The sequence below is a fragment of the Urocitellus parryii genome, chromosome 12 (assembly GCF_045843805.1).
Source record: "Urocitellus parryii isolate mUroPar1 chromosome 12, mUroPar1.hap1, whole genome shotgun sequence".
Classification (NCBI taxonomy): domain Eukaryota; kingdom Metazoa; phylum Chordata; class Mammalia; order Rodentia; family Sciuridae; genus Urocitellus; species Urocitellus parryii.
The window spans coordinates 15,382,558-15,398,032 of NC_135542.1; the positions used below are offsets into that span (position 1 = coordinate 15,382,558).

At 48.4% G+C, this 15,475-nt stretch overlaps 3 protein-coding genes across 11 annotated transcripts in view; 2 read left to right on the top strand and 1 right to left on the bottom strand.

Moving 5' to 3' along the window:
• The window catches only part of LOC144249795 (uncharacterized), a 38,181-nt gene extending 23,449 nt beyond the window's left edge, over positions 1-14,732 (bottom strand). For 5 of the 9 annotated variants that reach the window (XR_013342314.1, XR_013342313.1, XM_077791977.1 and 2 more), the window contains exons 1-3: positions 14,540-14,732; positions 13,071-13,117; positions 5,720-5,929 (exon numbers count right to left, since the gene is read on the bottom strand). Coding sequence is in view for 4 of the 9 variants with exons in the window: in XM_077791977.1 (XP_077648103.1) it covers positions 5,720-5,759 (40 nt within the window). In the remaining 5 variants the exon portion in view is untranslated. Of the gene's footprint in view, positions 1-5,719; positions 5,930-7,108; positions 7,213-13,070; positions 13,118-14,539 lie in introns of those variants that run through there. The other 4 variants (XR_013342317.1, XR_013342315.1, XM_077791976.1 and 1 more) reach the window with 3 other exon arrangements.
• Positions 14,733-14,763: 31 nt separating this feature from the next.
• LOC144249849 (mitoregulin-like) lies at positions 14,764-15,005 on the top strand (the record flags this gene model as incomplete). The annotated part of the gene is made up of 1 exon (XM_077792047.1): positions 14,764-15,005. A coding segment is annotated over one exon (210 nt), but the record flags the coding sequence as incomplete, so codon positions are not given.
• Positions 14,988-15,475, top strand: part of LOC144249783 (nephrocystin-1-like) — a 34,567-nt gene continuing 34,079 nt past the window's right edge. Inside the window, exon 1 of the mRNA XM_077791963.1 lies at positions 14,988-15,113. Within this exon, the coding sequence (XP_077648089.1) occupies positions 14,988-15,113 (126 nt within the window). The remainder of the gene's footprint in view (positions 15,114-15,475) is intronic.

Here is a 15,475-nt window from a genome sequence, read left to right on the forward strand (position 1 = left end):
GGCCTGGGCGGGGCGGGGTGGACCATGTGCAGGGCTGCGGGGACCTCACGGGTGGCCTGGTCAGCAGCCCTTGGCCCAGTGCGCAGACTGTGCGCCCCAGCACGACACTGTGTGTGCCCTGCTTTCGGATCAGCAGAATAGGAAGGGAACCTTCCTCCAGAGCTTCCTTGGAGAATTAAATGAGCTAATATATGCACAGAGGCTGCTGATGCTGGGCGCTGGTAAATATTGGTTCCCTCCTGCCCTGGTGGAGTCCCCCAGAGATGGGGTGCGGACTTCAATGCGGCCTCCTGTGGCGGATGCCCCCAGGGAAAGATATGTGAGTTCTCCTTTCTTCTACTGGGGCTTCCCAGTACCAGCCTGACCTGGAACTCTGGGTTGCCAGAAATGCTAAATTTTCAAGAGAAAATGGAAATGTGAATCTATTTATTTATTTATTTATTTATTTAGTGTACTAGGGATTGAACTCAGTGGCATTTAGCCACTGAGCCACATCCCCAGCCCTGTTTTGTATTTTATTTAGAGACAGGGTCTCACTAAGTTGCTTAGAGCTTCGCTTTTGCTGAGGCTGGCTTTGAACTTTCGATTCTCCTGCGTCAACCTCCTGAGCTGCTGGGATTATAGGCATGTGCCACCAAGACCAGCAGAAATCTGAATTTTCATGATCCTGTTCCTGAGTTTTTTTCTTTTAATGTTGGCTATGAATTTAAAATAATGATAAATCCTTCCATGCCACCAAGGGCCAGCAAGGGCAAGTGTTGCTGGACACCCGTACCAACCAAATCCCTGGTCACCTCCAACTGCAGGGCGAGGCCTGGAGAGGCTGTGACTGGCTCTGTCACCTTTAGGCACCTACTGTCCTTCTGGATGGTTCAGCAGGAATCTGCTAGATCCTGATGGCTGGCAAGTCAAGGTCAGAGAGAGAAAGATGGGCAGAATTACAGCCCCAAGGATTCTATCCCTTATCCCTGGAAGTGCATAATCTATTTCTTTTCAGACAAATGAGAAGTTTACAGATGTAATTCAGGTTCCTAATCAAGGGACTTTAAAAATAGGGAGGTCACCCTAGATGACGTGGGTTGGCCCCATGGAATCCCAAGGGCTCTTAATGTCAGCAGAGGACGGAGGGGAGGTGAACCTTTCCAAGCCCACCAAGGACCCTGGGCAGGTTGGAAAGCTGTTACCTCCTCCTGCAGGGGCAGCCCCAGAGCCTCCAGGAAGGAGCAAGGCTCAGCCCGTGCATTTATGGGCGCCTGTGAGACCCCACTCACAGGATGCGGCCTCGCCTCACGGACCTCTGGCAATACAGGCTGTGTGAGAAAGTACTTCAGTCTCCTCAGTGTGTTAAGGTGGAAACCTGGCAGAACGCTGGCCTGCGCCTCAGAGCTCACATCATGCTCCAGTCACAAGGCTGGCCCGCAGAGCCAACTGTGTGGACTCAGCTCCCCGGGGGCGGCCAAATCCCACATCTACAGCCCCACCTTTGATTGTTCCCACCCAGGCCCCACCTCACATCCCCTCTGAGCCCTTCCTCAACTTCTCAAGGCCAGCGGATCATGTCCTCTCTGTCCTGACTCTTCATGAAGACAGCCATGTGGCACTTTGCAAATGTAGTCCCCCCCACCCCTCAGGCCACAGCATCTGTCAGAGGAAGAAGACAGGCAGGCTCTATCTTTGAATTCCCAGCACCTGACCTAGAATGGTAAAGAAAATTCACACTGGCTGCTGGCCATGGAGCTGTCTACAGGATATATCCAAGACTCACCTTCGCAACTGTTGATTGAATGGATTATATAAAACTGCCTGCCTGCTCTTGAGAAAGGCCAAATATTCCATTTCTATCTTAAGTGACAACTTATAGAATGGTTGCTTTATGGTAGTGTCTTTTAAAATGGCTTTTTTTTTTTTTTGTAAATGTGTTCAGTGTGAAGAGTTAGAACAACTAATCAAAGATCGAGCCACTGTGAGCACATTTTGATGGACAGCCTTCCCTACAGCTCCTTATCTGCATGTACACAAGCAGGCACACATGCTTCTGTAAAACAAATATCCTACCTGCACCCACTGTGGAAGGCCTTCTACCCTGCATTCCAGGCTCAAGTCAGACTTTCGCCCCTCTGTGTGGGAGGCCAACCTTACAGGTGACTGAGTTACACTCCCCAGCTGGGTGCTGAGGCACTTAGTCACAGAAATGGGTGTGTCTTGCTTCAGCCCCATGGGTGAAGCTATGCTCACCTGTTCCTTTGTAATATAACCCCTTGCCCTGTTTAGGATAGAATCTTCCATGGAAGTGCCTTGTGTGTGTCCCCTCCTCTTACTGTGCCCTTGGGTATGGCCTACCCAGGTGTCAGTCAACCTGCTGACAGTGGACATCATGAAGATACTCAGCCCCCTGAAACCTGACCCCTTGACTCACTTGAATAGCTTCTCCTCAATAAAAGGGGTCAGCGTTCTCTCTCTCTCTCTCTCTCTCTTTCTGCGGACCCTTAAGGTCAGAGGAGCTGTCACAGCAACCCCAAAGAAACAGGTATTTGTGTCTCTTGTGTGGTTATTTCGTGCAGCCCAGTTAGCCCAGTTTAACTAGAGTGACCCCTGAGCCTTTTAGTCACGAGAACAGAAACCCGGCACCTCTGTCCACAGGAGGTTCCTCCTTGATCTTGGTTAGTCTTCACAGGGAACTTTCCATAAGGCAAGTACATGACTGAAGTTTGCTCAAACTGACTAAAAAGAAGCAGCGGGTTGAAGGGGAGAGATGTCCTTCTCTCTTCCTCTCTTGTGCCTATGAAAGTAGACTTTAAAAGCATGTGTTCCTGGCTGGGTGCAGTGGTGCACGCCTGTAATCCCAGTGGCTTGGGAGCCTGAGGCAGGAGGATCATGGGTCAAGGCCAGCCTTAGCAGTTTAGCAAAGTCCTAAGCAACTCAACAAGACACTGCATCAAGGAAGTTTACCCAATGATTCAGTGCGCAGAGATTTTCTTGGGACTTGGTCACAGCCTGCATGGCTAACCCGTAGACTGCCGCCTCTCTCTGGGCTAATACCTTTGGTTTGGTTCCTCTAGAGGTTGGAACTAATACTCCATAGCCCAGAGCCCCCAGGCAAACTCCATGTTTCTGCCCAGCAGGATGTTCCCAGTCCAGAGGATCTCCCGGTGACTGAGGGCAGAGGCTAGATCTCTCTTTGGCCAGGGTTAGTTCTTCACTACATACTTGTACCTATATTTGTTTTCTTTTTGCAAATTCTCTTCTTTTACTATTTATTCTCAAAAGGATAAAACAATCTAAATATTCACTAAGAGGGGACTAGTAGAATAAGCCAGCTAGAAAAAAAAATGGGGGATATACCTATAGACCATGAGGCGATGGCCAGTATGTTACTCAGCTGTCCATCCCTATAACAAAATACATGAGATAATTAACTTATAAAGAGAAAATGGTTATTTGGGGCTCAGTTTTGGAGGATCTAGTTCATGTTTGGGAAGGCCCAGTATATTTAGGCTTCTTAGTGGGATTGCTGGGTGGCAATGATGGGGGGCACGTGGCAGAGAAAAACTGCTCACCTCGTGTCCAAGAAGCAAAAGAGAAGATGAGGGGCCACGGTTCCCAAATCCCCTCCAAGTGTGTGCCCCCAGAGACCCAAAGACCTCTATTAATTCTCCCTCTGAAATCCTCTACCACATCCCAATAGTGCTACCCTGAGGACCAAACCTTGAATATACAGGTTGCTGGGACACTTAGCCAAACTGCTGAAAGGAACTATTTAGTGAAAAGAGAAAGACGATGTTCATAGCAGCACAAATCACAATAGCTAGAATGTGGAACCAACCCAGATGCCCTTCAATAGATGAATGGATTAAAAAATGTGGCATTTGTACACAATGGAGTATTACTCTGCACTAAAAAATGACAAAATCATGGAATTTGCAGGGAAATGGATGGCACTAGAGCAGATTATGCTAGGTGAAGCTAGCCAATCCCTAAAAAACAAATGCCAAATGTCATCTTCGATATAAGGAGAGCAACTAAGAACAGAATAGGGAGGAAGAGCATGAGAAGAAGATCACCATTAAACAGGGATGAGAGGGGGGAGGGAAAGAGAGAGAGAAGGGAAATTGCATGGTAAAGAAAGGAGACCCTCATTGTTATACAAAATTATATATAAGAGGAAGTGAGGGGAAAGGGAAAAAAACAAGAGAGAGAAGCGAATTACAGTAGATGGGGTGGAGAGAGAAGATGGGAGGGAAGGGGAGGGGAGGGGAGGGGGGATAGTAGAGGAGAGGAAGGGCAGCAGAATACAACAGACACTAGTATGGCAGTATGTAAAAACGTGGATGTGTAACCCATGTGAATCTGCAATATGTATACGGGGTGAAAATAGGAGTTCATAATCTGCTTAAATCAAATGAATGAAATATGATATGTCAAGAGCTTTGTAATGTTTTGAACAACTAATAAGAAAAAAAGAAAAAAATTTAAAAAAAGAAAAGAGAAAGTTGGAAAAGACCTGTACATGTCATATTTCCATTTACCTGGAGGGGCTTGAATATGTAAACAGTCAGTCATAATAAAGACACGAAGGAAGGTGATACTAGAAACCTTTTTAAAGGTCATCTCGGGGGGAAAAAAATAAGGTCATCTTGGGGAATAAGAGAATGAGGCATCTCCCATGTGCAGATGCAGTTTTTAAATAGTCCGCATTACTAAAAGGAGAAATGGCTTATTCCAGAGACGGAAATACTCTACTCCTTGACTTGCAATGGGGTCACAGCCTAATAAATCCATCATAAGTGGAAAATGTGGGGCTGGGGTATGACTCAGTGATACAGCTCTCACCCCCCATACATGAGGCCCTGGGTTTGTTCCACAGCATGCACACACGCGCACACACACACTCACACATTTTTAAGTCAAAAGTGCATTTAATAACCTCACCTATGGAATATCATAGCCTAGCCTTGCCTACCTTAGGCATGTTCAGAGGACTTACATTAGTCTACAGCTGGGAAAAATAATCTAATGTGAAGTCTGTTTTATAATGAAGTGTCAAGTATGTCACATAATTTTTTGAATACTGTACAGAAGATGAAAAGCAGAGTGGCTGTGTGGGTATACACTCATATCATCCCACGGTCAAAAGATTGTTAGCCTGGAGTGGTGACATGCCTGTAATTCCAGCAGCTACGGAGGCCGAGGCAGGAGGATTGCAAAGTCAAGGCCAGCCAGACTCAGCAACTTAATGAGGCCCTAAGCAACTTAATGAGACCCTGTCTCAAAATTAAACATTTTTTTTTAAAAAAAGGGCTGGGTGTATTTCTCAGTGGTTAAGCGGAGAAAAAAATTGTTAATTCACACCATCATTAAGTCAGGGACCCACTGTACACAAATGAGCCTGGGACTTCTTTTCATGCCAGAGAGCAAGGGGACTGACCTGAGAGGTCTGGTCATGTATGGAAGGATTCAGGGACCAGCTTCACTGGCCAGAGATGACATCGTTGGTGCACCAACAAGGGCAATCATAGCCACAGGCTGAAACATGAAGTAAGCTGAACTCTGTGAGTTCCTAATGACATAAAGAGTTCAGCCAGAGGGGGCCTGGAAACCAATTCATTATTTGAGAATTGGTAAATGAGGAGAAGACCCAACATCTACCCCAACTTTAATCTCATTTAATCAAACTGTATTCAGGATACCACTGGGTGGACGGCAGGAAGATTCTCCTTACTGCCGAATTCCAGGAGAGAAGTGAAGAAGAAATGAAGCATTAGAGCATGACCACGTGAAGTTCCTGCTGAGCTCAGGGGTGAGGGCCAGGGCCACCGGGACTCCTGACATCATTGGGAAGAAACAATCACGTGCCTCTGCCTCCCCGTAGCACCTATGATGTACCCAGGCCGAAACTGAACTTGACAAGGTCTCTACACCTAAACAATCACTGTGAAGAATAGAGAAAGAAAAAAAGAAAGTGAGGGAGGGAGGGAAGGAGATGGAGTGAGAGAAGGAAGGAAACATGGGAAGGAGGGAAACAGAAGAAAAAGAAGAGGGAAGCCAGGTGCCGTGGCACAGACCTGTAACCTCAGCAGCTTGGGAGGCTAAGGCAGGAGGATCGCGAGTTCAAAGCCAGCCTCAGCTACAGTAGGGTGCTAAGCAATTCTGAGAGACCCTGTCTCTAAATAAAATACAAAATAGGGCTGGGAATGTGGCTCAAGGGTCGAGTGCCCCTGAGTTCAATCCCCAGTAGTAAAACAAAAAAGGCTTGAAAACTTCCTCTAGGCATGGATTTTATTATTACATGCAAGTGTGTGGAGTGGTGATCATACACACACCACGTACAACGTGATTAGCATCGCCCTCCTCTTAAACATTCACCATTTCTTAGTGTCAGGAAGCTCTAATCTCCTCTCTTCTAGTTCCTTATAAATTTGTGATACGCTGTTGTAAACCACGATCGCCCCACTGTGATGTAACTGCACTAGATACCATTATTCTCCCCAGAATGTAGATTTGAAGAAGAGTTTTGATTCTCAAAAAGTCGGAGTACTGTTGATGCTTGCTATTCTTGTCCTAAAGTCCCCGACCACTGAATTAGCCATGTTGACTGCCGTCCCTCGGGGTAGGTTCCTATGGGCTATGATCACATTTTCATCCACTGGTCAGGCTGCAGCCCTGTTCAATGTGCACTTCTGTTTCCCTCACTTTTCATTGACTATTTAGAGTCGCACTCCCTCCAAAGAGGTTACAGACCCTGGCAGGCATCTGCTCTGGATCTTAGCAGACCCTTCCTCCCCACTGCAGGGTTCTGCTGCCTCCAGCCACAGGACTGGGTGGATGTGTCACGCCCCAGCAGGAGGCGAGCAAGTGGAGCCAGGCATCCTCCATTCCCAAGAGCTGCCACCCCAGCCAACATGGCAGGAAAAGCAACCCCCCAGGAATTAAAACCTTCACCCCAGGATGCACCAGGCACCCGCATGAGCTGGGGAAAAGGCGCAACCCTTCAAGAGGTGCCTATGGAAATGGCCAGGGTGCTGCCGACTTGTGGGATGGTGGAGGATGGCCACAGCCATGCCCCAGGTGTGGGCACCCTACCCTAACCCCCCATGCACCCACACCTTACCTGGGGGGTAGCATGGCAGCAGTTGCTGCACCAGGGGAGAAGGGAAGGCTAGGTGAGGCCAGGGCACTCAGTGGGAAAGCAGGTGGCTGAGAGCCCACCTTGGGAGATGGGCCTCTCCTGAGGCAAGGCTCCAGGTCCTGGAACAAGCTCCACTATCCCGAATTGAACTTCCCTTTAAAATGCAAATTCAAAACAAATTATTAAGAATTTCAAGATGGCCACTGCAGAGCCAGGGCCATTCTGAATGTGGGACCCTGTGTAGATGTGCCAGTCCTACACCTATGAAGCCATCCCTGAGAGGAGAGGGACAAGACCAGCTGGAGATGACACCCTAGAAGGGCAGTCAGGGAATAAGACCCCACCCTCGCTTTCCTTCCCATTTCTGAGTGGGTCTCTTCAATGGGAGAACCCAGATGCCAGCCAGAAGGCAAGATTGCCAGTGGAACAGAATCCACAGAGGTCAGCCTCCTGGGGCAGAGGGAAGGACGAAAGATGTAGAGAGTCTAATCCCACCCAGTCTGCATCTTCGCCCCTCAATATTCACTCTTTAATATGGGTGGGAAAGAGCTACCATATCACTGGAAGCTAATGTCAGCTTGGTCATTGGTATGGTCTGAATGCTTGTGTCCCCCAGATTCATGTGTGGATCCCTAACCCCCCATATGATGGTCTTAAGAGGTGAAGCCTCAGCGATATGAGGGTGGGGCTTTCAGGAATGCAATTGGTGTCCTTATAAATTTCCATTGTTTATAAGCTACCCTACCTATGGTAGTTTGTTACAGTCACACTCCCACCTGAAACAGAAAGGGAGCCACCAGCGACATCCTCTATATAAAGTAGTGGGACTGCAGGCTACAATGAAGTAACAGCAGCATGACTGCAGAAACCCTGCTTCTGTAGCTGGTCTCAGGACCTACGGGTAATGACATCCCTTCACCTGCTCCATGATCCCCTCAGCCTTTGCTAAACAGGGATCTTTAGCTGGCAGAGTAATCCCACCTTCCTCTCCTGCGGGAACTCCACTGGCAGTCCCGTCTTACTTGGGTTGCTATAGTTTTTTTCCATAAACTTGTACAGTGGGACATAGAAATATAATGAGATGTCCAATGCACCTCCAAGACTCCAGACCTGGCTCTCCCTGCCCCACTGTAGAGCAGATCTTCCCTTGGCCATTGGGACTACTAGCATAGGCAACATAGCACCCCTCCCTGTACATGTTGTTTGGCAGCACGAGGAGCCCAGAATAGGCAGGGATTTTCCACTTGCAGTGCTTTGGTACCTGGTAGAGAGAGAGTCTCTCTTAAGTTCCAACACTGCTTTGGTTTGGAAGAGTGTATCCCACAGGTCCATGAGTTGGAAGCTGGGTCTGCAGGGTGATGCTATGGGGAGGTCCTACGGGCCTTTAGGAAGTAGGGCCTAGGTCACTGAGGGAGCACCCCAAGGTACATTCTGGGACCTCATGCCCATCCTCTCTTTTTCTTTGCTTCCTAGCTCATGATGTCAGCAGTTTGTTCCATTGTGCACTCCAAAGCCCCAAAGTAGTGGGGGAGTCATAAGGTCTAGGGATGGATCCCCAAGAACCATGAGCCCAAATAAACCTTTGGGCTATTATTACCTTCTATCCCTGGCTAAACGACCACCTTGCACATGAACCTATTTTGAGCAAGGGCCAGGGAGGCAATGGAATGGACGTCTGGCACCCACAGGAGGGGCCATCTTGCTAGCTGGCTTGTTGAGCACCTTCTCTGTGTCAGGTGTCCCCTGGTGGTCATCCAAAACAGGTCCACTCATGAACCAGGAATGGGATGTTTCCAGAAAATTCTCCCGGTCCTCCTGAGCATGCAAGTGCAGGCTGAGAGAGAGGCAGGGAGCTGGAGGAGAGGCCAAGGGAATTTTGAGCTGGTTGCTTACACAGTCTCCCTGGGCCCTTGAACAGGCCCAGGCCCAGTCTCCCACTTATTATTCTCTCTTAAAAATGAGGCACTGCTGTATATACCCAGTTATCAGCCATCAGTAATATTCCTTTCACAACAGTCCACTCAGGCTCCAGAGTCCTTGAGATCCCACAGGCAGGAGTGTAGCTTCTACTTGGGCTGACCAGCAACACAGGAAGTGCTGTACTAAGAGCATTTGCCACAGAGGAAGAAGGGAGGTCTCCCTTGCAGTGCTCTACGTGGGGCTCAGCAGAAGCTCCTCATCTCATCCTCGTCACTGCCACAGATACTCCCAGTGCCAGAGCTGGCTCCATGATAACAACCAGGGGCAGAGCAGCTCGCCAGTCAGTCTCATGAGCTGCCAGGCTGGAGCAGCACCCCAACCCCCAGACCCAAAGAGACCAGCCACTAGATGTATTGCCAAGTGCAGCTACTTCCTGTTCACTTTAAAAGGGGTATCCTGACCTGCCCAGACCAGTGGACACCTGGAACTCACCATGCAGCTTGACCCTGAACTTAGCTGTCTCTATGACCTTCCGATTTGTACCTGTCCTACAAAGGCACCCACAGTTCCTAATATTTTCTGTTACTAGCCCATTGCCATGAATGGACCAGCATGCTATTTTGCAGGATTTCAAGATTGTCAAGGTTCCTCTGAACAAATGGACAGAACCCTGAAGCAAGACAGTGAAAATATAAGGCTGTCCCTGCAATAGAAATGCAAATTGCTTTTGACTTCTCCTCTGACGGGAATGGAAAAGAGAGCCTTTACCAGGTCAATCAAACACTATGGTGAATGCCAAAAATCCATGTGCAGAGCTGCAAACTTCAGACTTCAAACTACAGTCCGACCACTCCAACATTATTGTAGCATTGTCTAACTTGAAGACATATATATTTTACTATATAATTATATTTTGCCATTTGTCTATGCTTAGTAACAAATTTGCATTTTTTATTTGATATAACAAAGGCTTTGATGTAATTTCTCTTAGATTTTGCATTTTTCATTATTATTATGCTTAACCTCAAACATATTGATTCTTATATAATTGTATTAGTATTATGAACAATCACATGAAATGTTGTGAATATAATTATAGGGCTGTTTTTCATTTAGTATGAAACTTTCCATCAGTGTGGTAAACTAAGAAAATTTCTTCCCGCTGTATAATCTGGGATTTGTAGCTTAAAGTTTGTTTTTCTGTGAATAAAATGTACTCAATAAATGCTTGTATAATTATATCAAAATGGATTCTGCTGTCATGTATGACTAAAAAGAACCAATAAATTAAAAATATATTCAAAAATGCAAATAAAAAAGATGAAAAAAACCTATGGTGTTTAGAAATGAAATATTTGGGAGGTGATTAGGATTAAATAAATTCCCCCCAGTGAAGTCCCCATGACTGGATACAGGTGACTTTATAAAGGGAGGGGAGTGGAGATTTCGGAGGATACCCATCCTTACACTTGTGGTTCTTGCCATGTGAAGCTCTGCCCTGGCTCGGGACTCTGCCAGCAAGAAGACCATCCTCAGCTGCTGCCCTTGCCCCTGATGTAGACCTAGGAAACAAACCTCTCCTCTTTATACTCCTCCACTCTGGTACTGTGTTATTAGCGACAGTGACTGGATTAATAGAAGGTGAATGCTCTGTTTTAATCAGATCACAGACTCATCTTTTATGGGCACATTCAAGTATAAAGTGACCACTTTACTGCTCAGGGCCTGGGAGTTGCAGAGGAAGGTAACGTCATTTATGTACTTTAAATGAATTTACATAAGCAGCAAAGGTTCAGTATGGTACATGATAATGTCTTTTCCCTTGGTAAGTGCTTCAAACAGCAAACTCAACAGCAGCAATTAATGTATCCTTCAAAAGACACTCTGTAATCAATTAACTCATGACATTTGACTATTCAGCCTATTATTAATCCAAATTTAATATTCACCTCAAAACCAGTTTTCCATTATCAAATCCACTAAAATGTCCTACTGAAACAATTTTCCAAGGTGAAAAAAATACAAAGATTCAAGCTGGGGACATGTTGGCTTCTTAAGAGGGATTTTAAGATTGTAGATCTTTGTCTCTTCCTGGCAGCTCTCTGAATATGACCCCAGTTTCCTCATGTTAAAATAAGGGCATTGCATAGTCTGGCTGACTCTGCAGGTCTAAGGCTCCCGTGTCCAGGATCTGCCTATTTTTAATCCAAGGCATCTTAGGGATGAGGCCAGAATTCCAAATGAGGTTCAAATTTGCAACAACACCAGTGGCCCAGGTACACAGTCTCAGAAAAAGACTCCAAAATGACTTAAAATTAACACATCATACCAAACTTTTTGTTTTATAAGTAAGAAAACTTAATTAAGGAGAAATTTCATGTTTTCTTCTGATTAACCTACTTATCTTTTAAAATTCAGTTCTGAGCTGGAGGTACATAGCTCAGTGGCAGAATGTGTGCCTAGTCAGTGGGAGGTCCTGGGTTCCATGCCCAGCACTGCAGAGAGGAAGAAGAGGAAGAGGAAGAGGGAAGGAAGAGGAGGACAGTGTGGGGGGGGGGGGAACCTGAGAGGAGAGTCTGATTTAATTTAGCCATTCACCCAGAAGATACAGCTGGCCACTCCCTACTGTCATCAACATCAAATATTCACTGTGTGTCAGTTATCTGCCAGTCCCTGTTCTAAGCACTTAGGATTCATGGTGCACAATGGAGACGAAAATCCTTGCTCTCAAGTGGCTTATATTCTAGGTGGGGGGAGGGCCGGAGGCACTGCACTGTAAATGGAATAAGTAAATCATGCTGTATGTGGAAGGGAGCCAGTACTAGAGGGAGACAGAAAAGGATCATGGGGATCAGGAACACCAAGAGTGGGAATGGCTGAGTTTGTGAGTGACTTATTTAGTTAGTTAGTTAGTTTTGAGTTTGAGATTTTTACCTAGTCTGATAGCTTCATAAAGAGGTGAAAGTTGATTAAAAAAAAAAAAACAACTTATAGGAGATGGGGAAAGGAGCCAGGGAGTATCTAGAAGAAGAAGGGCAGGGTCCCACCCTGTGAACATTCTCCACCAGTTCAGGTCACAGTGAGCAGGCTCTTGAGAGATAAGGCTAGGGAAGCTGGTCACACAGAGCCCTCGGGGCCACCACAGAGGCTTTTACACTCCAGGGTTTGAGTAGAGCAGTGACATGATCCAACTTCTTCCCTGCAGGCCCACCTGCTCTGGTTGCTGTGTGGGGAATAGAACATGGTGGACAGGAAGAGAAGCTCTGAAAGCCGGTGGGGGCTGTTGCAGCCCCTCAGGTAAGAGGCCAGGACTGCTTGGACCCAGGGCGGTAGTGGAGGTCGGCTCTGTCCTGAAAACACAACAGGGTGAGCTAAGAGATGAGATGACACTAATGCGAAACATGAGTAAAATGTTTCCTTGAGTTTTGTGAGCAAACAAATCAAACCCGAGGACAGGGTTGTGGGAACTCCTGATTTATACCTGTCGGAAGTATAAGTGACAACCTACCACTTGAAACTGGCAATTTGAAGGGGGCGGGGTGTGGTCAGAGTCTTGTGATTCTGACCTCTCAACTTGTAGTATCTGACACTATTTCCAGATAGAATTGGAGGGCATTCAACTGCTGGTGTTCACTGCAGAACTGGTTGGTGTGTGGGGCTTCTCCCACATCTGATGTCTGAAGTACTGAGCGTCTGCATAAGAGGTAGTTGGTACTGAAAACCAGAGTGGGAAAGTGTTTTTCCCACACTGTGTAACACATTGCTGCAAACTTTGCAACTTAAAACAATACACCCTTATTCTCTCACACTTTCCATGGGCCAGGAGTCTTTAGCTAGGTCTTCTGTTAAAAGTTTCACAAGGCTGCAACTAAGGTGCCAGGCTGTGTTTTCATCTGGAGGCCCCAGTGAGGAAAATGTGCTTCCAAGCTCATTCAGGTTGCAGACAGTTGGTTTATTTGTGGTTGTAGGATAAGGGATCTAGCTGTTAGCTTGGAGCACCCCGCCATTCCCAGGGGTCACTCACAGTTCTTTGATGTCAACTCCTTCAACACTTCCACCCTCTTCATCAAGCTGTAAGGAAAGTCTTCAATGTAACATAAAGCAATCACAGGTGACACCGTATCACCTTTGCTTTATTCTATTAGTTAGAAGCAAGTCTCTGGATCTGCACACTTAAGTGCCTGAACACCAGGAAGTGGGACACAGGCGGGATCACAGTGACCTGTATCATTAGAAGGGTGTGTGCCCCTCATCTCAACAATTCTGTCTCCTGTTAGCTCTGGCATAGCATGGCTAGTATGACAAAAGAACTTCATTTTCTTTTTAATTTTTTTTTTTTTAGTTGTTGACAGACCTTTATTTTATTTATTTTTTATGCAGTGCTTAGAATCAAACCCTGTGCCTCCCACATGCTGGGCAAGAGCACTTCCACTGGGCCCCAACCCCAGCCCCAGCCCCAGCCCTAAGAACTTCATTTTCAATTTAAAGAAATCTAATGATCAATTTAATTTGAAAACCCATAGTAAACTCAGTTTCAGGGAAAAAAATTTTTGTGTAAGTAAATGAGACTTCTTTTTCAACTGTAAATTTTACAAAACTAGATACAGATCAAATATCTCCACTGAAAACTCAGTGTTTAAACAGTATGATTGATGTTAATTGTAAAGATATACACCAAGTTTCAAAGACAATACAAAAACCAGAAATCTCTTAAATAATTTCCAAACTGATGTTGAAATGATAAGATATATTATTAAAAACAATTTTATCTGCTTGTACTTATTTTTGAAAGAAACGAGTTTCCAGAGGATTTTAAGTTGCACACGTGGTTCAAATTCTATTGCTGAGCAAAAATAAAGAGGAGCTGAGCTTACACTTGGCAAGACACCAATGTCAGCTAATAGTGCAAGGAAACATCTGATGGGACACTGTGGAGGGCTCAGAGGGGTGCAGACGGGCTCTCCAAGAGCTGCAAGACTGTTAAGGGTGTGTGGGTGCATCTCGGTGGAGCCCAGGGAGCGCTAGAGGAAAATGGGGTGGTGGTCATTCTGCTCTCCTGGGCTCCACCGCGGGTGCCAGGCCCGGCAGACCTAGGAGCGCTGGCTGGGCAGCCCTGCCGCCCAGACCCCGGCTGCCCAGCCCCTCCCCCAGCTCGTGCGCCCCTGGGTCAGCCTTTACAGACACAGGGTCCACTCACTTCTCAGTGTCTACACCCCTGTCCTTGCTTACCTGGACCAGCCCAGTCACCCGACCTGTCCAGGGCTGCACCTTGGGCCTCCAAGTCTGCCCCTAGAAGGCCCCATGGGCATGTTGAAACGTACCTAGGTCCCAGGCTCCTGGCACCCACAAGGCCCAGGAGCAGCCCGCTGCTCTCCTGCTCTCATCCCTCAGGTGTGATCCAGCCCCAGGGCCTTTGCCCTGGCTACTTCTGCCAGCTGAACCCTCCTCCCTCTGGTGTGCCTCACTCAGGTACTGCTTCCCCAGGAGGCCTACCTTGCTGTTGAGTCCTCAGCGAGGTGCTGCTGCACACCTGTCACTACTGGGGGAGAAGCTGAGGCAGAAGGATCACTAGAGCCCAGGGGTTTGAGACTAGCCTGGGCAGCATAGAGATCCTGTGTCCGTTGCTGACACACGTAGCAGGACACCCCGCGCCAGCAGCTGCTCCACCGGCTCTTCGCCCGGTGCCCGCGTGAACGTGCGGCGTTGCTTGACCCTCGCGCAGCGCCGTAGGCCCCGGGGCACGCCGGGAGGCCGCGAAGGCGGAAGTGTCTGAGAGGACGCTGCAGGTGTCGGTGCTGGTGGCTTTCGCCTCCGGAGTGCTCGTCGGCTGGCAGGCGAACCGGCTAAGGAGGCGCTACCTGGACTGGAGGAAGCGGAGGCTGCAGGACAAGCTGGCGACGACGCAGAAGAAGCTGGACCTGGCCTGAGTGGCCGCCTCGCGATGTGCGCGCGCGCCCGGCTTCCTCGCCCTCCCGCCCGCGGAGGCGTGGCAGAGGAGATGCTGCTGCGCGGGCCGCGGGATCCGCTGCAGGCGGAGCGGCGTCTCAGTCAGGAGCTGAAGCAGCAGGTACGGTGGGGCCGGGCGCACCCCGGGGTGGGCGAGGGGGCGCGGGGCGCCGCGGCGCTTTCCTCCCAGCGACCCCACTCCCTGGGAGCCGGCGTCCGACCCAAACGCTCCGCACCCGCGACCTCCCCGCGCCAAACCCCGCTCCAGCCCTCGCTAAACCCCGCTCCAGCCCGCGCCAAACCCCGCTCCAGCCCGCGCCAAACCCCGCTCCAGCCCGCGCTGCGCCGGGCCGGGCCAGCCACGGAACTCCCGACCGTGCACGACCCACCGCGTCCCCCGCCCTGACGGCCCCCAGCCGCCGGGTCTGCAGCCCAGGGCTGCGCTGGAGCTGCCCTACCCGCGCCCGCCCCGCGCTCTCCGGG